Below are 23,571 nucleotides of genomic sequence, written 5' to 3' on the forward strand. Positions count from 1 at the left end.
TTACCCTCTCTGCTGCAGTTTCTTTATCTGTAAAGTAAGACAATAGTACATACTTGATAAAGTTATCATGAGCATTAAAGAAGTTACTGTGCATAAAACTCTTCATATGATGTGCCAAGCACTGCTCTATGTTTGTTAGTAGTATTTATGTACCTGTATATATATTACCGTATACATTTAGATCTCAGAATATTCAGCAAAAGCTACTCTAGCCTCATGGAAGCTACTTTCTATAGCCCTGGTTCTATTATTTCCCTTAAAACCTGATGAATAAATGAAGAATTAGGACATGGTATCACCAACTCATAAACCTCAGCCATGGAACCCCAATGCCTGGCACAATACTACAAAAAGGACTTGAGAAAATACTTTCCTAGTAAAATTACAGGATTAACCAATGTAAGAACTGTAGGCAGGCTGGGCACAGTGGCTCACGCCTGTAATCCCAGCACTTTAGGAGGCCGAGGCGGGTGGATCACAAGGGTCAGGAGTTCAAGACCAGCCTGGCCAAGATGGTGAAACCCCGTCTCTACTAAAAATAAAAAATTAGCCGGGCGCGGTGGTAGGCGCCTGTAGTCCCAGCTACTCGGGAGGCTGAGGCAGGAGAATCGCTTGAACCTGGGAGGCAGAGGTTGCAGTGAGCCGAGATCATGCCACTGCACTCTAGCCTGGGCGACAGAGCAAGACTCCACCTCAAAAAAAAAAAAAAAGAACTGTAGGCTGTGAATGTCCAACACTACTTTCTTAGCACCACTAGAAAGTAGTGACATGGCACTGAGAAAGTGGTTTTATTTTCCAGTTGAAGTAAACTATTGGCCAGAGTGGGATTTTTGGACCCATATGGGAAAGCAACACCATTAACCATTTCCTCCCCACACGCATTCCAACATCTGAACCCAATCCTACCAACACCCAGAAAGCAACAACAATGTAAATATCCATATTCACTTTATTTTTAAACAGAGGGGCATGTACCCAAAGAGAAGCAGGACTGAGAACCATCACGGGGGCTTGCTCGAAGTGATCTGCCCCAGCCTTCTGACTTCAGAGTGTCTCATGATCCAATGGCCATGGGGATGGAGCTGCCCCTTGATAGTATGCACTTAAGAATGGTCAATTCCCTCTTCCCCCAAAGGAAATGGAGAAAAGGAGCCAAGAAGCCAATGAATCCCTGGAATATTGTCCCAGAATCCTTCCAGGGATGGTATACGACTGGCCACCTGTCCACAAATGTGACTGGTAAGGGATCTAGTAACAGAGGATGGAATTGGGCAGAATATTATCCTGGATGATACGCACCCAGCACTAGAATACACCTTTCATTAGAATGAAGAGAGCAGACAAAGCCCTCAGAAAAGATACAAAGGCAGAGACATTGATTAGAACATTATCTCATAACAGAGGTGGGGCCATTACCCACCATTATTGTAAAATAACTGTAACTAACCAAAACACATACAGGCTTCTTTAATGGAGTTAATAAAACTATGGCACATTGGGAATCAGGGGCAGAGGTACTGTTCCCAGTCGGAAAAACTGGGATAAAGGGAGCCATGCTGACAGGGCCTTGTTCCAGTCTAGGTTGTTAGAAAGGAGCCCTAGCCCAAAAATGACAGCAAATAGCCATAATCATTATGTGGGGCTGAACCAGAGGAAGCCAGGCTGAGCCAAGAAGCTGGAAGTATCTTGAATGGCTCTCCAAATCCAAAGATTATCCATACTCTTTATCCCTCCAGCAATGTGTAAAACCAGAAAGTGTGAAACACTGGAGGTGAACATCTGGTTTTTATTTCTAGGATATCTTGATACATCTCATTACATTTCACAATCTGCACGGGAAGGAAAAGGATGGTAGAGAACATGGACATCCTGTCTCCCACTGCAAGGGCGTGGAACATGGTAAGGATACCCAGCTGTGACAGGACGTGGCAAGGCAACAAGATGCCTTGTGCCTGGCATAGGATTACAGCCAACAGCCCTTTTGGCCTGAATTCACCTCCTCAAGGGGAGGTCTCCATGGAATGACCATGATTCCCAACATGGCCAGAAAACCCATCTATCCCACTCATGGGACAGATGATCAGAGGAGCTGCGCTTTTCCCTCCCGAGTAACTCAGACTGAAGTAGGGCCGGACAGGCCCACAAAAGGTAGCATGAGAGAAAGTGAAGGTGTGACACCTCTCTGTCACGTTGTAGAAGGAGACCTCACCAGCATCATAGTCCAAGAAAATCCCCACCCGCTGGAGCGGGGTCCGCAGGGGGAGGGCAGTCATTGGGGAGGTAAGAGCCCAATATTCTTTCCCATACCACAAAGACACTGCCCAGAATCCATTCTGGGGGGCTGAGGTTACTCCACCTTTTCTGCACACTGAGTCTTCACAGACACCTATGGTCCACTTGGCTTTATCTCCCACCTCTACCTCCCAATAATGTCTCCCAGCGATGAAGCACGGAGAGCCCAAGACACAGGGAAACAGATTGAACCTCTCGGGGTTGTCAGGCAGGTCCTGTTGGAGGTAACTGTACCGCACTTGCCGCAGATTATCAGAGAGGATCAGGCTGGGGTAGGCCGTGTCTGGGTCCAGAGTCACGTCCACTGCAGAGACACAAAGAGAGCCTATTTTAGAACACCCAGCGCCTTTCTACTACCTCCCCAAGAATAAGAGGTTCCCACTGGAGGTTGCACGTATTTTATTTAGAATATATTCTAAACTTCACATTTCAAAAATTACTGCTTGGATTAGCTGGTTACCAGAATACACTGAAAATACAGAATTTTAGCCCCGTATCTTTTCTTTCACATCTGAAGCCACAATATCCATTATGAACTGATTTTAAGAGATAGGGTCTTGCTCTGTTGCCTCGGCTGGAGCACAGTGGTATGGTCATAGTTCATTGTAACCCCAAACTCCTGGGCTCAGGTGATTCTCCCGCCTAAGACTCCCAACTAGCTGGGACCATAGGTGTGCACTACCACCCTGGCTAATTTTTAAAAATTTTTTGTAGAGATGAGGTCTTACTATGTTGCCCAGGATGGTCTCGAACTCTTGGCCTCAAGCAATCCTCCCACCTCAACTTCCCAAAGCAATGGGATTTCAGGCATGAGCCACTGTGCCTGGCAGATACGCTGAATTGAGGTTTTCTTACACGCTCATCATCCCTTATTCTGAAAACTCCAGGGGCCCCAAGTTTCACAGAATTCAGAATATTACAGGTTTTAGACACGCAGGGTCTGGTGCAGCATTCTATAATGAAGTATTAATAGATCTGCTGTGAGATCTATGAATGTTTACATAATGAAGGATAAAGACTCTAAACAGTACCACATAAATTCAGGTTTTGATGCTATAATTAATTTCCCACAAAATAATGAAAAAGGTTTTGGCTTTCAGAGATTTGGGATTTTAGAACTGTGGGTAAGGGACTGGGAACCTGTATCAGTATGCTTACTTTTTAAATCACTCTTTTAAAATTATTTTTTACTTTTTTTTTATTTTTTGAGATGAGGTCTCACTCTGTCACCCAGACTGTAGTACAGTGGCATAATCATGGCTCACTGCAGACTTCATCTCCCTGGCTCAAGCAGACTTCCCATTTCAGCCTTCCAAAGTGTTAGGACTACAGGTGTGAGCCACTACGCCCAGCCCAAATCACTCTTTTATCCATTCTGTAAGATCTTCACTCTGCACATCAAAGCTCTATTCATCTTCTTCTAATGTCCAGTCCAAGACACACATCCTCCAAGTTTTTCTTTATCTGCCCAGGCCATTACACTCTTCCTGTTCTGAAATCTAAAACTCTGTATGACCCATGTCATCTCCTCTGGCATTTAGTATTACAGCATCTTGCTATCATCAAGTGTTTTCCTGCTTCAAAAACACTGATAATGGGCTGGGTATGTGGCTCATGCCTGTAATCTCAGCACTTTGGGAACCTGAGGCAAGAGGATTGCTTGCATACAGGAGTTTGAGACCCTGTCTCTACAAAAAATAAAAGCAAAAAAATTAGGCAAGCATGGTGGTGCATGCCTGTAATTCCAGCTACTCAGGAGGCTGGCTGAGGCAGGAGGATCACTTGAGCCCAGGAGTATGAGGCTGCAGCAAGCTATCACCATGCCACTGCACACCAGTCTGGGCAACAGAGAACCTGCCTCTAAAATGAATAATAAAAAATTTAAAAAATTAAAATAATAAATAAACAAATAAAAATACTGATACGTATTCTCTCATTTGCTCCTCACATTTTGTTCAGGAGGAAGAGTCCCAAACATTACCTCTCAGAAATTTAAGCCCACAAATTTTTACTCCCACAAAAGACAGGCAACTGGTAGAGGTAACCAAGAACCCCAGAACCCTTGGTTCCTGGTTCAACAATCTGTCTACAACAGCTGCCTACCTTCTTCTTGTGTCATGGGTATACCTCCAACCAGACAATGTAAACCCATAAGAGTAGGATGACTTATGCTCTTCTGCTCCTCTAAAATACCCTTCACAATGTTAGGCAGTGTAGGATACAAGCAAAGTACTCATTTAATACTTGTTGAAATTAAATATGGATCAGAGCCACTGCACACCAAGGACTGCAGATCCACTGTATGTAGAGTCCTTCTCTTCATTTAGAGGACACTTCATAACAGAAGGTGACTGTGACTGTGGGACGAATACACCTTAGATTTGAGTACTTCTGCAATGTTAAATTTACCCAGGCTCTACAGTAGGGTGAAAGTGGTTGTGAGGGGGAAGGGGAGTTTCAAACTTTGCTCTGAGGCACAGTGATGGGATGACACAAGACTCCTAGACTTCCTCTAGCACTCAAGAGTAATAGTGGAGCTCAATCAGTCCTGCTTGTCACAAACCATGGTTTGACCCTGAAGCTGGGCAGGCAGAGCAGTGTACTAGTGTACCAGCTCTGTTCTACTTTTGGGAACTGCGGTTTCCACCCTATAATCCTTCTTTAACACCTGAGATTGATTTTACCCTATGGCTTCAGCTCTGAGGCATTTCAGGAGGCAAAGATACTGTTAACACATAGAAACAACTGAGGATTTTTGTGCTTGTTGTGTATCATCTTTATACATGTAACCTAAAGAATCCAAATCTAAGCAATTTCCAAATCATTCATAACGGTAGTTAGGTTCACAAGGATTTTTACTCCTTACCCTAATATGGTTTTGTCTCTCATCACCTACCTGAGTATAACTGAGCCTCTCTTAATTCTGAAAGAATAAAAGAGAAAAGTTATGGAAGTCATGAGGGTTTCCAGGAAATACGTAACTGAGGGGGCTTTGGTTAGTCATCATAAAGCAGTGGTCTCCACTAGAAACCCCAGAACCTCTGTTGTCAGTCATGCACTGATTTTTTCATATGATGTATGGCTCTATCGTTCAACCAAAAGCTTTAGGGGGAGATGGACTGGGAATCTTAAGTACAGGGATAACCACATGCCTGAGACTGGTAGAATATGGGATCAAACTGAGCCAAGATCAAGAATTCCACCTTCCATTGAGTCAGCTGATTCTGCAGAGGGAAACGCGGTTCCAACCCCACATCACACATAACTTTTGAGTTGCATAAGTCATCTGTGTACAAGAGCTGAATGGCTCAAGTGACATTCACTGACACTCTGGGGTAAACATAACCATTCATTTATAAGGCACTTTATAGTTGAAACAGAATTTTTCACACATTATCCCACTAAGCCTTTTAAGTGGCAAGAAAAGAGCCAGATCAAGGAAAGTCATGCCTGAACTAACCACTTCTGGTATTATCCACTGTATTGAGTGGAGTTTCTCCCCATTTGTCTTGCTTGTAGAGGACATGTATCTGCTAGATCTATGTTGCTAGATGCCCCAAAAAGTATATATCTGAATAGATGCGATGCAAATAAGAACCCAGCATATACAAAATAGAAAATTATCAAAGATTGTGGGGGTTTCTAATTTCTAATAATTAAGAGAAGGGATTACCTACATATAAGGATTTCAGAATCCACCAGACTGCCCAGGAATTTTAGTATTCCTGGGTGGAATAATATATGGCCAACTCTTTACTGAATGTGGCTCGTGAGCAGAAAAATTTTAATTTGGAAAAGCTTCTCCAAATGCCTAGAACGATTTAATAAACATGAATATAGGACTTACTATGTGTCAGGTTCTATTCTAGAAGTGTTAGAAATGGTAACTAACCTTAATTCTTATACCTTAGGAGGTAAGAACTATTACTGTTGTTACAGATGAGGAAATTGCTTATTGAATCCTTACTAAGTGGTAGAGGCAGGCCCAGAACCCAGGCAGCCTGACTCCTGACTGCCTGCTCCTAACCATGTCCCTGGCGGTGCTGCCTGTCAGCGCTGCTCGATTCCTCCAGCCCGAGCTGGCACCTGTGCCCACAAGCAGTAGGAACTCAGTAAATTACAATGATAAACACTCTCAAGTGAAATGTATCCAAGGTAGTTTTTGTTCATTCTTTCCGAAGTAAACAATCAAATTAATTCTGGATTGATTAATTTTTGGATTGCTTATTTTTCTCCTCCATCAATGCAGATTGCGAATTGACTAAATACAGTTAACAGACTTCAAATTAGAACAAGAGGCTGTTAATTGAGAAAATTAATTAAGACCAAAGGGAAGATGTAAAATATCAGGGAAGGCTGGCCAATGGGTATCACCCTTATCCCATGTTTCCCACTTTCAGTGCAGATGTTCTTTTTTCCAAGCAACTTTACATCAAAAGCCCAGTAGGTAGATAAATTTACCTTGGATTTTCTCCATATCTGACTGCATTTTTTCTAAGAAAAGAAAACAAGAAAATATTCAGTTTGCATCCCACTATCTGGCTGGAAAATTATCCTTTCATCAGGCAATATGCAGATACTCAGTATAAATCCATTTCCCCTCATGACACCTCTCCTCACATTACCTGTGAACTGCTTTAGACTCTCCGTCAAGAATAGACATTTTTGGGCAAAAATGTGGATTTTCTCTTGCAAATCTGGAGGTGTGATCCAAGGTTCAGGAATCCTGATTCTTTCAGCCCTAAATTTAAAAAACATGAGTAAATTTTTTTTTTTTTTGAGATGGAGTTTCGCTCTTGTTGCCCAGGCTGGAGTGCAATGGTGCCATCTCGGCCCACCACAACCTCCGCCTCCCAGGTTCAAGCAATTCTCCTGCCTCAGCCTCCTGAGTAGCTGGGATTACAGGCATGCGCCACCATACCCAACTAATTTTGTGTTTTTAGTAGCGATGGGGTTTCTCCATATTGGTCAGGCTGGTCTCGAACTCCTGACCTCAGGTGATCCTCCCGCCTCGGCCTCCCAAAGTGCTGGGATTACAGGCGTGAGCCACCGCGTCCGGCCCAAGTAAATTCTTTTTCCCAAGTCCATGACCTTCCAGGAACTAGGACAGGGGCTAAGCTACACTGTCTAGCGTACATGGACAGTCTTTAAAATCAGCCACTACAGCTTTTCCCACCTTCTCTTCCTGAGCTATGATCCTCTAGACCAAATAGGATAGATACTGTACTCATTCTCATACACCCCAAAGCACCTAGCTCACAGCTTTTCAAATACTAAGTACTCAAAAAGGTTTACTGAATTACATATGAGGCTGACTTTGCCAGAAAGCACTAGATTCCATTACAGTCCTTGATATTTATGGTGAGCAATTAATCCGAATTCTCAGGTTCCCAAATATGGAAAGAATGACATGTTCAGATAGAAAGGCACTGTGGGGGACAATACCCAATTCCCTAGCCCTGCAAGGGTGTCTATAGCAAAGACTGCCAGTTGCCTATCCAATACCCCTTCTGCCATCTTCTGCCTTTTATGGCTGGCTCACAGCTGCCCAGTCCCTCATAGCTAGATGTGACCTTGTGACTAAGTTCTGGCCTATGAGAGGTAAGATGTATCTCATGGTGTTTTGAGAAGTCTACTTAAAAAAGTAACATGACCGGGAACAGTGGCTCATGCCTGCAATCCCAACACTTTTGGAGGCCAAGGTGGGAGAATTGCTTTGAGGCTAGGAGTTCAAGACCAGCCTGGGCAACATGGTGAGACCCTGCCTCTACAAAAAAGAAAAATGGAAAAAAAAAAAAAAAGAAGAAAAAAAGGTAATGTGATGTGACTTATATCCTTCTTCTTGGTTGGCATTCTACCAGCTATCGTGGACTATATGAGGACCATACCTCAGGGATGGTAGAACAGTGAATGGGAAGACACCTGAGTCTCTGAGGATCACTGGAGTTACCATACTAGCCACAGACTACCTATCTGCACATTTCTTACTTTTTTTTTTTTTTGAGATGGAGTCAGGCTCTGTCACCCAGGCTGGAGTGCAGTAGCATGATCTCAGCTCACTGCAACCTCCGCCACAAGAGTTTGAGCAATTCTCCTGCCTCAACCTCCCAAGTAGCTGGGATTACAGGCATGCACCACCACACCCAGCTAATTTTTGTATTTTTAGTAGAAACGGGGTTTCACCATGTTGGTCAGGCTGGTCTCGAACTCCTGACCTCAGGTGATCCACCTACCTTGGCCTCCCAAAATGCTGGGATTACAGGTGTGAGCCACCGCACGCACCTGCACATTTCTTTTATTATGTTTAAGCCTTAAGCCAATAAAATTTTGGGTTTCCTATCTTATATAGCCAAATTCAATCCTTAATGTCACAAACTGCTAGGGTCTGAGGCAGCTAACTCTGTATGTTAGGTCAGAGCTAGACTGGCATCACAAAGTATCAGGTAACAGTATTATTTGCTTGGGTCATCTGGCTGGGACTGGTATGAACTCCACCTTATCTCCATCCTAGGGTCCCTCAGGAACCTCAATTCCATCAACATGATTCTACCAACATAGGCCTCCCAGCCAAACTGCCCCATCTATAAGGACCTCCCTAATCTCCTTAAATGCTCCCACATAGTCAAGCTGCATTTTGCTTTAGAAGGTTTTCACCATTCAGGGTCTTAATCACCTTCACAGTACAGCTTCCTCAAAGTCAGTTTCCACCCCTAAAGGCATTCTTGCACCAAACATGAGCTTCCCAAGGCCCATCCCACTTGCCTCGTCATCCATCCTGCAAAACAACTTTGCCCTGGCTTACTGCCCCCCTCCAAGCTCTCCCTCTTTGATTGTGTTCCAGCTGCCAGGGAGTTCTTCCTCACTTTTTTTTTTTTTTTTTGATGGAACATAGAGAAATAGCAAGAGTTAATAAGAGCCAGAATCCAGGTGGCTCATCAGTAATTATGTAAATCCAGGCCAGTCACACCTTTCTTAGGCTTTACTTCCCCCATTATAGAAAAAAAAAATGAGATAATGAAGGCGGAAAGGATTCTGAAATGTATAGGAAGCAAGACATAAACTACCCTTATATTCAGCCCAGGTCCCTGTAAGGCCACACCCTCTCCATGGAAGTGTCCTCATACCCCTAATCCACCAGCAGCCTCCCACGTGAACCCCCTACTTCCTGAATTTTACTGAGTAGAGCTGTGGTTCATCTAATTCTTTGTATACTAGTGACTCTCTTCAGGGATATGTGTCAATTTGATAAGATGTCCATCCTCAGGCTCAGGGCTCCTTTCAGGATTTACAAATGTGAAGGAGACAGTCTTCTCATATTTGATTTAACACTAGGGAAATAGAAAACTATACCTGCTCAATGTGTCCCCAATGTCCTGCAAGAGAAAGGAAAAAAAATAACCATGAGAAGTCATTTATAACTTCAGTTTTCTTTCACAGATGTTTGTTGAAAAACCAACTACAGACTGGCTCTCATGGGAGAAATTAGGGAGAAAAGGATCACTGGAACATAACTCAGTGCTGAGGAGCTAAAAGGCAGGCAAAGGAAAATGGGATGCATACTATTTGCTATACCAGCATTTCCCATACCCTCCTTCAGTACCCACCATTCACTGGTCAAGGACCTCAGGATTTCAAATTTACTAACTCAAGCATCCTATGATTGGACGTCAAGCTTGCCTACCTGTCCAGCTTGCTTTCTTTTTATTATGAAATAATTTCAAATACACAGAAAAGCTGTTAGTACAAAGAACTCTAGTATACTCTTTTTTTTTTTTTTTTTTGAGACGGAGTCTCGCTCTATGTAGCCCAGGCTGCAGTGCAATGGCACGATCCTGGCTCACTGCAACCTCTGCCACCTGGGTTCGAGCAATTCTCCTGCCTCAGCCTCCTGAGTAGCTGGGACTACAGGTGTCTGCCACCACGCCCGGCTAATTGTTGTGTTTTTAGCACAGACAGCGTTTCGCCATGTTGGCCAGGATGGTCTTGAACTCCTGACCTCAGGTGATCTACCCACCTCGGCCTCTCAAAGTGCTGGGATTACAAGTGTGAGCCAGCGGTGGCCTCTCCCTTCTTTCATACACAAAAAGTAGCATACTCTTGTCAGGCGCGGTGGCTCACGCCTGGGCAACAAGAGTGAAACTCTGTCTCAGGAAAAAAAAAAAAGTAGCATACTCTCTATTTTACATTTTTATTTTCCACAAAGCAATATACACTGAAAACCACTCCATATCAGTTCATAGGTATCATTCTTTTCCTTTTTTTTAACTTGGATAGTATTCCATAGTATATATGTGCACAATTAACTAAAACAATCTTGTACGTTTCGAAGTCAGACTATTTCCCGTATTTTGCAATTATAAAAATGTTGCAGCAAGTTATCTTGTGCATATGTATTTTCAAATATATTTTAATACTTAGTTATATCTTCAAAGTAAATTCTTAGATTTTTAAAATTTTTTATTGATACGTAACAGACATACATATTTTGGGGGTACATGTGATAATTTAACACATTCATAATTTGTAAAGAAATCAGTGTATTGGGATATCCATCACATTGTAAGTATTTGCCTTTTCTTTATGCAACAAGCATTGCAATTATTCTCCTCTAGTCACTTTGGAATATAAAATAAGCCAGGCGCAGTGGCTCACGCCTGTAATCCCAGCACTTTGGGAGGTCCAGGCGGGCGGATCACCCGAGGTCGGGAGTTTGGGACCAGACTGGCCAACATGGAGAAACCCCGTCTCTACTAAAAATACAAAATTAGCCGGGCGTGGTGGCATATGCCTGTAATCCCAGCTACTCGGGAGGCTGAGGCAGGAGAATCGCTTGAACCCGGGAGGCAGAGGTTGCGGTAAGCCGAGATCATGCCATTGTACTCCAGCCTGGACAACAAGAGTGAAACTCCGTCTCAAAAAAAAAAAAAAAATATATATATGTATGTATGTGCGTGTGTATATACATAGATATAATATATAATAGATTTGTAAACTACAGTCACCCTACTGACCTATCAAACACTAGGTTTTATTTCTTCTATCAAACTGTATATTTGTACCCATTAATCAATCTCTCATCTCTCCTCCCTCTACCCTTCCTAAAAAAATTATTTGTTAATTCTAACTGTGTGTATACATACACACACACACATACAGTTTTGTTAAATATTGAGAAACTCTCCTCCAAAAGGGTCATGATTTTGCATTCCCACCAGCCCACTGGCATATGAGTGTCTCTCCCACACTTCATTAACAGTGTATTAAGTTGAAAATTTTTGCTATTGTAACGAGTAAGAAATTGTATTTTAGTGTGGTTTTAGTTTGCATTTCTCTTATTATAAGTACAGCTGAGCATTTTTTCACATGTTCACAAAGCAATTTATGTCTTTTGCAGCTTGTCTGTTTGTGCCTTTAACCCATTTTTCTCTAGAATTTTGGTGTCTTCTCTCGCAATACTTAAAAGGTCTTTTTATGTTAGAACTATCACTTGTGTTTGCGACATTTGTGGCAAATATTCAATTTTAATACCATCTTTTGACTGGTTACAATGTATGTGCGCTTTTTTCTTGTACTAATACCAACTGCTTTAATTATATAGGCTTTAAAATATGGTGTAATATCTAGTAGGGCCAGTTCTCCCTCAGAGCTCTTCTTTCACAGTGTAGCCTACCTAGTTTTTTTTTTTTTTTTTTAAGACAGAGTCTTGCTCTGTTGCCCAGGCTGGAGTGCAGTGGTGCAATCATAGCTCACTGCAGGCTCAACCTCTTGGGCTCTAGTGATCTATCCCAGCTTTTTTTTTTTTTTTTTTTTTTGAGACAGAGTCTTGATCTGCCTCCCGGGCTGGAGTGCAATGGTGCGATCTCAGCTCACTGCAACTTCCACCTCCGGGTTCAAGAGATTCTCCTGCCTCAGCCTCCCAGGTAGCTGAGATTACAGGCATGTGCCACCACACCTGGCTAATTTTTGTATTTTTAATAGCAATGGGGTTTTGCCATGTTGGTCAGGCTGGTCTCAAACTCCTGACCTAAGGTGATCCACCTGCCTCGGCCTCCCAAAGTACTGGGATTACAGGTGTGAGTCACTGCACCCGGCCTATCCCATAAAAATAAGCACATAATAATATGTGCTTATTTTATATGTGCATATTATCATGTGCTTATTTTTCTATCTGAAGTTGACGGTCAATTTGTTTAGATCCAGAAAAAGAGCTTGTGGGTATTTTTATTGAAATTGCAAGGGTGGGAGGGGGGATGAGGGATAACAGATTACTTAATGGGTACAACGTACACTACCTGGGTGATGGTTACACTGAAATCCGAGACTTCACTACATAATATATCCGAGTAACAGAAAAAAAAAAGAAACAAACTGCATTTATGAATGTGAAGGACAACTTGCTTTCCCTGTCTTATCAAAGAATAAGTGATATCTCTTTATTTGTTCAAGTTTATTTTGTGTCTTTCAGGGATGTTTGAATGTTTTATAATTTTCTCCACATAGGTTTTTGTATATTTCTTATAAACTTATTTCCAGATATTTTATCACTTGTTTTTTTTTTTTTTTGCAAATGGAAACAGCATGTTCTCTTCTAATATGTCTTCTAGTGGCTGCTATCTGGCATATGAAGGCTGCTGATTTCTGTATGTTAACTTCTTTCCCAATTTGTATACCTATAATTATTTTATTTAACTGAACTGGTTACAACCTTTAATGCAGTGTTAAATAGAGATAAATGATACTGGGCATCCGGCCTGTTTCTGACTTCAATGGGAATGCCTCCAGTATTGCCCCATTAAGTAATATTTATCCTGCTTTTCCAGTGACTTCCAACATAAACACTTTTTGATATTCATGGAGCCCCTCCTCCCTTACTGAGTCCATGACTTCTTTCTTTCTCTACTTTCCTCATCATCCACCTTCAGTTTCATGCTCCATCTGTTTAAAAAAAATTCTTAAAAAAAAAAAAAGAAAGAAAAAGCTTTAGACCAGGCGCAGTAGCTCACGTCTATTATACCAGCACTTTGGGAGGCTAAGGTAGGCGGATCACCTGAGGTCAGGAGTTCAAGACCAGCCTGGCCAACATGGTGAAACCCCATCTCTACCAAAAATTCAAAAATTAGCTAGGTGTGGTGGTGTGTGCCTGTAATCCCAGCTACTCGGGAGGCTGAGGCAGGAGACTCACTCAGGAGGTGGAAGCTGCAGTGAGCTGAGATTGTGCCACTGCACTCTAGCCTGGGTAACAGAGTTAGACTTTGTCTCAAAAAAATAAAAAAATAAAAAAAAAGGTTTTAAAGCCTTAATTATGGTGCTTGCTTCAGCAGCAGATATCCTCAAATGGGAACCATGCACAGATTAGCATGGCTCCTGCACAAGGATAACACACAAATTTGTGAACCATTTCCTCCTTTTAATGTTCAATGTTCACAGCAGCACTATTCACAATAGCCAAAAGGTGCAAACAACCAAAATGCCCATTGACTGATGAATAAACAAAACATATTATATATCCATACAATGGAATATTATTCAGCCATAAAAAGAAATACTGAAACACATATATATATTTTTTCATATATATATATTTTTTGAGACGGAGTCTCACTCTATTGCGTAGGCTGGTGTAAAATGGCGCTATCACTCTATTGCGTAGGCTGGAGTACAATGGCGCGATCTCGGCTCACTACAACCTCTGCCTCCCAGGTTCAAGTGATTGTCCTGCCTCAGCCTCCTGAGTAGCTGGGATTACAGGCATGCGCCACCACGCCTGGCTAATTTTTGTATTTTTAGTAGGGACGGGGTTTCACCATATTGGCCAGGCTGGTCTCGAACTCCTGACCTCATGATCTGCCCACCTCGGCCTCCTGAAGTGCTGGGATTACAGGCGTGAGCCACTGCGCCTGGCCAGTACTGAAACATATTACAATATGAATGAATCTTTAAAAAAGTATGTTAAGTGATAGGCCGGGCGTGGTGGCTCACACTTGTAATCCCAATACTTTGGGAGGCTGACGCGGGTGGATCACCTGAAGTCAGGAGTTTGAGACTAGCCTGACCAACATGGCAAAACCCCGTCTCTACTAAAAATACAAAATTAGCCAGGGGTGATGGCGCATGTCTGTAATACCAACTACTCGGAAGGCTGAGGCAGGAGAATCGCTTGAACCTGGGAGGCGGAGGTTGCGGTGAGCGGAGATCATGCCGTTACGCTCCAGCCTGGGCAACAAGAGTGAAACTCTGCCTCAAAAAAAAAAAAAAGTATGCTAAGTGAAGAAAAAGGCTACGTACTGTATGATTTCAATTATATCTAATATCTAGAATAGACTAATCCATAGAGCCAGGAGTCAGGGCTAGAAGGAAATGAGGAGTGATTGCTTAATAGTGTGAGGTTTCCTTTTGGGTGGTAAAAGTGTTTTAGATCCAGACAGTGGTTGATAATTGTACAACACTGTGGATTTACTAAATGCTACTTTGTGCCATAGTTTTACACTTTAAAATGGTGAAATTTAGGTTACGTATATTTTACAATTAAAAAAATGAAGAAGGCTGGATGTGGTGGCTCACACCTGTAATCCTAGCATTTTGGGAGGCTGAGGCAGATGGACTGCTGGAGCCCAGGAGTTCAAGACCAGCCAAGGCAACATGGTAAAACTCCATCTCTACAAAAATTACAAAAATTAGCCAAGCATGGTGGTTTACGCCTGTAGTCCCAGCTACTTGGGAGGCTGAGGTAAGAGGATCATCTGAGCCTGGGAGGTCAAGGCTGCGGTGAGCCATGATCATGTCACCGCACTCCGGCCTGGGTTTCAGAGTGAGACCCTGTCTCAAACAACAATAATAAAAACTAAGGAAAAAAAACCCTCAAGTCCATCTTGCAAAACCCCAATCCTGGATGAGACTGACCATCTGCTTACTCAGTGCCCACGCCAGAGCAGTCAATATTTGAGAAAGCAAAGGTGATAAGAAAGTTACACGACAGTGGCTGGGCACGGTGGCTCGCACCTGTAATCCCAGCACTTTGGGAGGCCGAGGCAGAAGGATCACCTGAGGTCAGGAGTTCAGGACCAGCCTGGCCAACATGGTGAAACTCCGCCTCTATAAAAAATACAAAAATTAGCTGGGCGTGGTGGCACATGCCTGTAATCCCAGCTACTTGGGAGACTGAGGCAGGAGAATTGCTTGAACTTGGGAGGGGGATGTTGCAGTGAGCCAAGATTGCACCACTGCACTCCAGCCTGGGCAACAGAGCAAGAGTATGTCTCAAAAAATAAAAAAAAGAAAGTTACACAACAGGGCAGAATGGTTACGCTATAAATAGATGTTCACTGACCAAATACTCCTACTAGTTCTCGCAAACCAACTGTCTTTCCCATACTCTGAAACAATCATTTCTTCCCATACAACAAAACAGAAGACTCTCTGACACTAATTCCTGGCATATGTACTTTAGTTCTCATTTCCACCTGCCTTCTCAGGAACCACACATTGCTGATCAGTACATGGTTTCTTTCTTCCTTTTTCTTTTTTTTTTTTTTGGAGACAGGGTTTCGCTCATCGCCCAGGCTGGAGTGCAATGGCGCAATCTCGGCTCACTGCAACCATCGTCTCCCTGGTTCAAGCGATTCTCCTGCCTCAGCCTCCCGAGTAGCTGGGATTACAAGCATGCGCCATCACACCCGGCTAATTTTGTATTTTTAGTAGAGATGGGGTTTCTCCACGTTGGTCAGGCTGCTCTCGATCTCCCGACCTCAGGTGATCTGCCCACCTCGGCCTCCCAAAGTGCTGGGATTACAGGCATGAGCCACCATGCCTGGCCAGTATATGGTTTCTTGTGGCTTCAGTGTTCTCCCCACCTAGAAACCTTACAACATAGACTCCTTTCCATACTTATCTTGAAAATATGTCTAACTTCTAGTTTCTTTAATCAACCCCTCCAGATAAAACTCCATAATCCTGTCTCGTCTCTAAGTATTTTATTACATCCCCTTAACAGTTGTACTTGAAATAGTCATCTACTTCTGTAGTCTCCATTCACCTGACCTAGTCACTACTCAACTCCCCCTAATGTGGCTCCTGCCCCAATTATTCCATTGTGATAGTTCTACCTAAGGTCACCAATGATGGTCATGTTATTGAATCAAATGGGTATCACCTTTGATATTATTTGACCTCAACTGCATTACTATGTTGCCCACTCCCTCCTTGCTTAGTCTCAAAAATAAAAAAAAAAAGAAGAAAAAAAGAAATACATTTTTCTGATTTTTACCATTTAAAAATGGAAACTGGCCAGGCGCCGTGGCTCACACCTGTAATCCCAACACTTTGGGAGGCCGAGGAGGGCAGATCACGAGGTCAGGAGTTCGAGACCAGCCTGACCAATATGGTGAAACCCCGTCTCTACTAAAAATACAAAAATTAGCCGGGCATGGTGGCGTGTGCCTGTAATCTCAGCTACTCAGGAGACTGAGGCAGGAGAATCGCTTGAACCCAGGAGGCGGAGTTTGCAGTGAGCCGAGATCGCACCACTGCACTCCAGCCTGGGCAACAGAGCAAGACTCAATCTCAAAATAAATAAATAATATTAAATTTAAATTAAAATGTAAAAACCATACTTATTGCCCAGGACATACAAAAACAGCGGATGGACCATAATTTGCTGACCCTTGCCCTATGCCATCATCCATTTTTATTTTTATTTTTTATTATTTATTTAATTTTTTGAGACAGAGTCTCGCTCTGTTGCCCAGGTTGGAGTGCAGTGGCACGATCTTGGCTCACTGCAACCTCCTCCTCCTGGTTTCGGGCAATTCCTTGCCTCAGCCTCCCGCGTAGCTAGGACTACAGGCACACCGCCATGCCTGGCTAATTTTTGTATTTTCAGTAGAGACGAGGTTTCCCCAACTTGGCCAGGCTGGTCTTGAACTCCTAGACCTTGTGATCCACCCGCCTCGGGCTCTAAGTGCTGGGATTACAGGTGTGAGCCACCACACCTCGCCCGCCATCATCCATTTTTAATGGCTTTTATCAAATACCTATAAGAACTGTCTGATCACCACACTAAAATATAATTCAGGAAAGCTTATTTGGCACTTAATCCCAGTGCCTAGAATAGTGCCTGACACAAAGCAAATAATTAATATGCACTGAATGAGCAAACGACAGACAGGCATTAGTTCATTTCCTGTAGTCTTGCTGGGGTAGGTCTGCTGCAGCTTTATCACCTGCTTTACCAAGGTTAAATCACAGGACTGCTCAGGTAACCTAACCACTCCTGCTCAAGTGCTCATTGTTTTGTGGCTACAGTAATACATTAAAACTACAGGATACTGGAGTGAGGAGAGTCTTTGAATGACATGTGGTCTAAGCCCCTCATTATTGAACAAATGAGGTCACTGAGGCCCAAAAAGGTTGAGAGCCTTGCCTGTAATCAGACCACTTGTCAGTGCTGGGTAGGCACAAGCACCAGGTCTTCTTCTTGCCATTTCTATGAGACAACGCAATTGACTAATTCAAGTTGTGTGAACCAGAACTTCTAGTTTACACAGTTTCCTTCCAAGGTGCACAATATAGAGTTTGGCAAGCTCTTGCTATTCCTGCAGAGTTAAAAAGAAGACGGGGGTCCTGGATACTACTTGGCAAAGGAGAAGGGAGGATATTTTCAGTGGGTGCTGCTCTGGCAGGGCTCTGCAAGCCTTACCTGCAGGAGCTCCCTGGTGGGCTGCTGCTGCTTCTCTTCTAGCTGAGCGATCAGGCTGCTGAGGTGGGAGATGTTGCAAGAGAACTGGGTGATGGCACCATTGATGCTATTGTAGATGGCCAAGTCTAGCTCCTCAAGGCGGGCCAGGAGGCGATACTCATGCTCCTTTAAGGAGTGATACAGCTGCTCAAACTCCCAAACAATCTTCTCCCTCTCCATCTGCGTTAGGCTCTATGCAGATGACAGGGAAAGGCAGTAAAGAGAAAAATGGCTCATTTCTAGGGCCTTCATAGTTCTCCTGTGACCACGTACCCCAAGACCCCATTATGGATTAAAACAAGCACAGTGCTAACTCATTATTTCCAGACTTTACTGACTGGATATATAATGCCCAGGAACTGAATTACCCCAGTGATTATTAAGACATAGTCCCTGTTCTCAAGTAACTCAGAGAAGTGAGTCAGGTTCATGTGATATACGTAGTCATGGATGGATAATTAAAGATAGGGTGACAGCCTGCAATGAAAGAAACTGGTACCATCTTCACAGAAGCAATTTCACACAATGTTCATGTGATGAATAAGAGTTCACCACATAGGCAATGAGCGGGAAGCCTTTCCAGGCAGAAGAAATGGCACAGGCAAAAGAGTGGGGAGAGAAAGCAAATGGTGCTATCTGGTTGGAGCACACGAGTGTTGAGAGAAGGGACCAGAAAAGGTAAGGCCTTGTCATGCCTGGCCTGGGAGGCTGGGGGTAAGGACTCTATCCCAACTGGGAAGCATGGAAGATTGTCACACAGGAAAGTGACAGGGTCAGATATGTGCCCTATGGAGGATGGAACAACCAGTAACAGTTTCCTTGCCCAATTTCCCTGGGCTCTTCATTTGTAATCCATACCCACTGTCTGTCCTTCACGGGTGTTCACCAACTGCTGTCTCTAGCTTTGGGTAGGAGGGGGAGAGGTGCTCTCCCCACGATTCCCTCTTGGCGCTGATTTGTTTGCCATAATTTACTGTCCTTGGTTCTTCACCCAACCCCCACCACCAACAGGACTCTATTATAAACTTTTGTTCTAAACAAGGAGCCAGGCTGGGCGCGGTGGCTCACGTCTGTAATCCCAGCACTTTGGGAGGCTGAGGTGGGCGGATCACCTGAGGTCGGGAGTTCAAGACCAGCCTAACCAAAATGGAGAAACACCACCTCTACTAAAAATACAAAAATTAGCTGAGTCTGTTGGCGTATGCCTGCAGCCTCAGCTACCTGGGAGGCTGAGGTGGGAGAATCGCTTGAACTGGGAGGCAGAGGTTGCAGTGAACCGAAACCTTGCCATTGCACTCCAGCCTGGGTGACAGTGAGACCCTGTCTATAAATAAGAAAAAAAATTCCCATATACCCCTAATATAAATTAACACATCAGCCACTTGTTGAGGCCTTGAGAGACTGGAGGAAGAGGGCAGAATAAAAAATTCAGAATTAAAGCATTGTTAAGAAAGGAGAATAAGCCAAAGAGAAGCAACAGTGGGGATTACACAAATCCACTATTAGCAACTGTCTGCAGAATGGTACCAACGCAAGCTAACTGTATCCAATAATTTTACCTATCTCAGCTTTGCCAAGGATCAACCTTGGTCTACGCAGTTAGCAGGTTAAAGTAAACTGACAGGTCTGATTTCCAAGGGTTCCAAACTTGGCTTCTCCATGCTTTCCCCAAAAGTAAGGGAATCTTAGTTCTCCGGGTGAGTTCCCACTGCCATGTGCGGTTGATCCACCTCTACCTACAAGTTCTGGGTGACATGCTGGACAAGTTTAAGGGAAGTAACATCAGCTCTACAGAAGAGGGGAGCACCAGCAGAACCAACTGTGAATTCCAACAACCCTTACCAAGAGCTCAGCTCGTGCCTGTTCCCCCTGGGCCCGACGTCTCTTCTTTAAATCTTTCACTCTTTTTAAATGGTCGAGCTGGTTCTGGATTTGCTCCTGAGAAAAGCAAAACAGATGGGCAGTTCAAAATTAGGTAGACCTTAGCATCAGCATGGTACTTCTTATCATACATGGAGTCCACACACCTGATGCCAAGTCTCTAGTTGGCGCTTGTCCTTAGGCCACACTGCCACCCACAAAAGAAAGACTCAGGGCGCAGGGGCAAACAAGCCACTTCTTTGGCAATCTGTGTCTATCTTAGCAGCCTGTGGCTTCAACCACTCAGCTACCTCGTCAGGACTATTTGTGTCTATCTTAAACAATGAGTCATCTACCTGTCCGTGGTAGGATATTGCATGACTTAGCGGAACTGTGACTGGAGTAGGAGGCTTAGAGTTATGTTGTATTGTAGCTCTTCCACATAGGCACACTGTGAAAGTGACTTATTTCCCTCATGTGTGAAATGGGCAAACACCATCTTCCCAACCTACTCAAGAGTTCTCACCAGAGTGAGTGAAATAATATAGCTGAAAGGTGCATAAATGTTAAGCGATTGCACATGAATGTACTCATATTTAAACACGGACATAATTGTGTACGCATTCCTGAAGCCCTCAACATACAGAAAATACACAGTATCATGGACTCCTTGAAGGTCACCTTACAACTGTTTTATATGTAATACTTTGTTTCCACGTTTCTGTTTAGCTGTGCCAGTTCACAAAGGGCTCTGTGAGTCACATGATTCCACAATATTCCTCATAACTGTGTTATCTCCTGAGTCTCAGAGTGGTTAAGTGACTTACTCCAGCAGCGAAAAGCTGTTCTGTGAGTTTCTAGACCAGGACGGATTGCAGGAAAGTGCTGGGGAAATGCTTATAGACTAAGGAATGGGCACAAGTCAGTTAACGTCCAACTGCGTTTTGGTCTGAGAGCTGATGGGAGTAAGAGTGTCTGCAGCTTGTCGATGTGTACGCGGTTTTATGCACTTCTTTATACTGTCAAAAGGATGTCTCCGTGTACAATGTGTCCGTGAGACAGGAAACATGGGGGTAAACAGAGAAAAGAGAGTGGGGGTGGGGACACTCCTGGCTTCCTCGCCAGCTACAGGTTTTCCTCCAAATCTGAGTGCTGAGGCTCTGGAGCGGACAGAGAGGAAATGACGGCTGTGAACCACACGTCCGGCTCAGCCATTTTCTAGGCGGAAAAAGGGAAGCCCCTTTGGCTCTCTCCTCCCTTTGTCCGACTCGCGCTCCCGCCCTCCCGGGATCCGCGCCCTCACCTTGAAGCCCTCCACCGCCTCCTCGAGCGGCAGCACGCTGTGCCCGCGGTGCTCGCGGGAGCGGTCGCACACCACGCAGATGGGCATCTGGTCCTCCTCGCAGTACAGCTTCAGGGGCTCGCGGTGCTTCTCGCACACGCCCATCTCGCCGCCGGGCCCCGACGGCCGCTCGGTGCGCAGCTGCTTCACCAGTTGGGTCACGTTGGCCAGGTGCCGGTTGGGCCGCATGTGCCTCTGCGGGAAGGTCTCCCGGCACTGCGGGCACGACACGTTAGTCTCTGCCGTGCCCCAGCAGCGGGCGAGGCACGCGCAACAGATGTTATGGCCGCAGTCGAGCATCATGGGCTCTGCGAAGTACTGCAGGCACACGGGGCAGGTGGTCTCCTGCTGCAGGCACTCGGCCACGCTCCCGGAGGCCATGGCGCCGGCCTGCGGGGGCGCACGGGCATGGGCCCCGGCGCCGAGCTCTGCACGGAGCCCAACTCTCCGGCGCTCTCTCCGGTTCGCTGTTCCTGAGAGGCACCGGGCGGACGGAGGGCGGCGCCTCCCGGGCCCGTATCCCAGACGCGCCCGCGCACCGAAGGCTTGGAGTGGCCGGGCCGCTCCCTGCGCCTGTGCCCCCTAAGCGAGAGCGGGAATACGGCCGGCTCACCGAGGCTCGCGGCCACGCTAGTGGGGCAGGAACGGGTAGCCGAGGGTCAGGGTCCCAGGGCCAGGCGGGCAAAGCGCGCAAGACAACGTGGCCGCGTCCGAGCGGATCCCGGCGGCCGCGTAAACCCCACCCCAGCGCGAGCGGAAGAGGCGGCTCGCGGGGGCGGGGCTTGGCCCGCGCTTCCAGCGAGTGACAAGATTTCGTGGCCTCGGGGCCTGAGCTGTTTCCTCTTGGAAAGGCCAAGGAGGCTCCGCCACTCTCCTTTGGGCGGGTCACGCCCAAGCTCTAGCCTAGGGCACTGGTCGCAAGAGCAGATGGTGCCACACGCTCCGGGCCTACAAACTTCAGCGGCTGCTGGGCCCGGGCCCCTAGTCTTTTGTCGGGTTTCCTCTTGGTGCCAGGTCTCAGCCCCTGCAAAAGAAAGCTGGCTTTGGCCGCGCGCAGTGGCTCACGCCTGTAATCCCAGCATTTGGGAGGCTAAGGCAGGTGGATCACGAGGTCAGGAGATCAGGACTATCCTGGCCAACATGGTAAAACCCCATCTCTACTAAAAATAGAAAAATTAGCCGGGCGTGGTGGCAGGCGCCGTAGTCTCAGCTACTCAGGAGGCTGAGGCAGCAGAATCGCTTGAACCCAGGAGGCGGAGGTTGCAGTGACCCGAGATCGCCACTGCACTCCAGCCTGCGGGACAGAGGGAGACTCTGTCTCAAAAAAAAAAAAAAAAAGAGAAACGAAAGAAAGAAAGCTGGCTTTGTATAGGTGCTGGGAAGCGCAAACACCTCGCCTCCCCAAGAGGCTGGAGGATGAGGAGAGTCATCGACTGAGCCCACCTGATAAGTGATGCCTTTTATTAAACAGCCCCATTTGTAGGCACTTGCAGTTTTGTTTAGAAAAAGAAAGGTTTAATTATCAGATGGTAACATTTCTGTGTGTCAATAACAAGCCCAGTTCTGCTACCTCTCACTTGTGCCCAAGCAAGTTGGTTTACCATTCATTTACCTCAGTTTCTCCTCGTGTGAAATGGGGATGATAATTGTACCGCAGTAAGAAGTAGATTTCGTTACATCGTTTACTTTTTGAACCATAAGGTTGTTTATCCATTAAAATAGTATTAAAATGCCCACTACATAGGGTTGTTGTATTGAGTAGCAACTAAAAATTGCTTGCTCCTTTCTGAAGTATAGAGAGACTAAGAATCCTGCGGTGACCCAGGGTCTTGGAGTCCCACAATACTCATTGTCTTATCATCCAGTAGACCGCCAGCATTTTTATGTTGCTTTCTTATCCCTTACTTGGTGTTTCCTAGTTTTCTTTGAGATTTTCTCAATATTGTCTTGCTATCTGAGCAAGGCGGGCTTCTGCTTCCAGACCATCACTTTATTTTTATTTTATTTTTTCAAAGTGAAAGTAAGATTATTAAGAAAGTAAAGGAATAAAGAATGGCTACTCCGTAAGCAAAGCAGCCCACATCATCACTTTAGAGAGTTCCACTCTGGTCCTCTTCCCCATGGGACAAGAAGTCTGAGGGACTAAGTGGACTTGCCAACCCCAAACCCACATCCACCTTCTCAACCATATTCTGAGTACCCAGTCATTCAAATTCCAGTCCCAAATAGCCTTAGACCATTTCCAGAAAAATGTAGAGTACTTGGGCCAGGCCACACCACAGTCTGGTCTTGGTTTGAGATTGGGTCAACAATGAAATTTGTAAGAATTAAAGGATATGTCTAT

General features: G+C 44.9%; 1 protein-coding gene and 1 pseudogene across 1 annotated transcript; one reads left to right on the plus strand and one right to left on the minus strand.

The window, feature by feature from the left end:
- Positions 1-931: 931 nt before the first annotated feature.
- Positions 932-21,999, minus strand: TRIM27 (tripartite motif containing 27). The gene is made up of 8 exons (XM_054491765.2): positions 21,189-21,999; positions 19,868-19,963; positions 17,987-18,217; positions 9,643-9,665; positions 6,918-7,033; positions 6,754-6,786; positions 5,189-5,215; positions 932-2,596 (listed from the first exon to the last, which is right to left on the minus strand). Exons 1-8 carry the CDS (start codon positions 21,606-21,608, stop codon positions 2,001-2,003), a joined length of 1,542 nt encoding a protein of 513 aa, XP_054347740.1. The 5' UTR covers positions 21,609-21,999; the 3' UTR covers positions 932-2,000.
- On the plus strand, positions 13,602-13,701 carry LOC129039719 (U6 spliceosomal RNA; annotated as a pseudogene).
- Positions 22,000-23,571: the final 1,572 nt, after the last annotated feature.

Source organism: Pongo pygmaeus, chromosome 5 (genome assembly GCF_028885625.2).
Source record: "Pongo pygmaeus isolate AG05252 chromosome 5, NHGRI_mPonPyg2-v2.0_pri, whole genome shotgun sequence".
Classification (NCBI taxonomy): domain Eukaryota; kingdom Metazoa; phylum Chordata; class Mammalia; order Primates; family Hominidae; genus Pongo; species Pongo pygmaeus.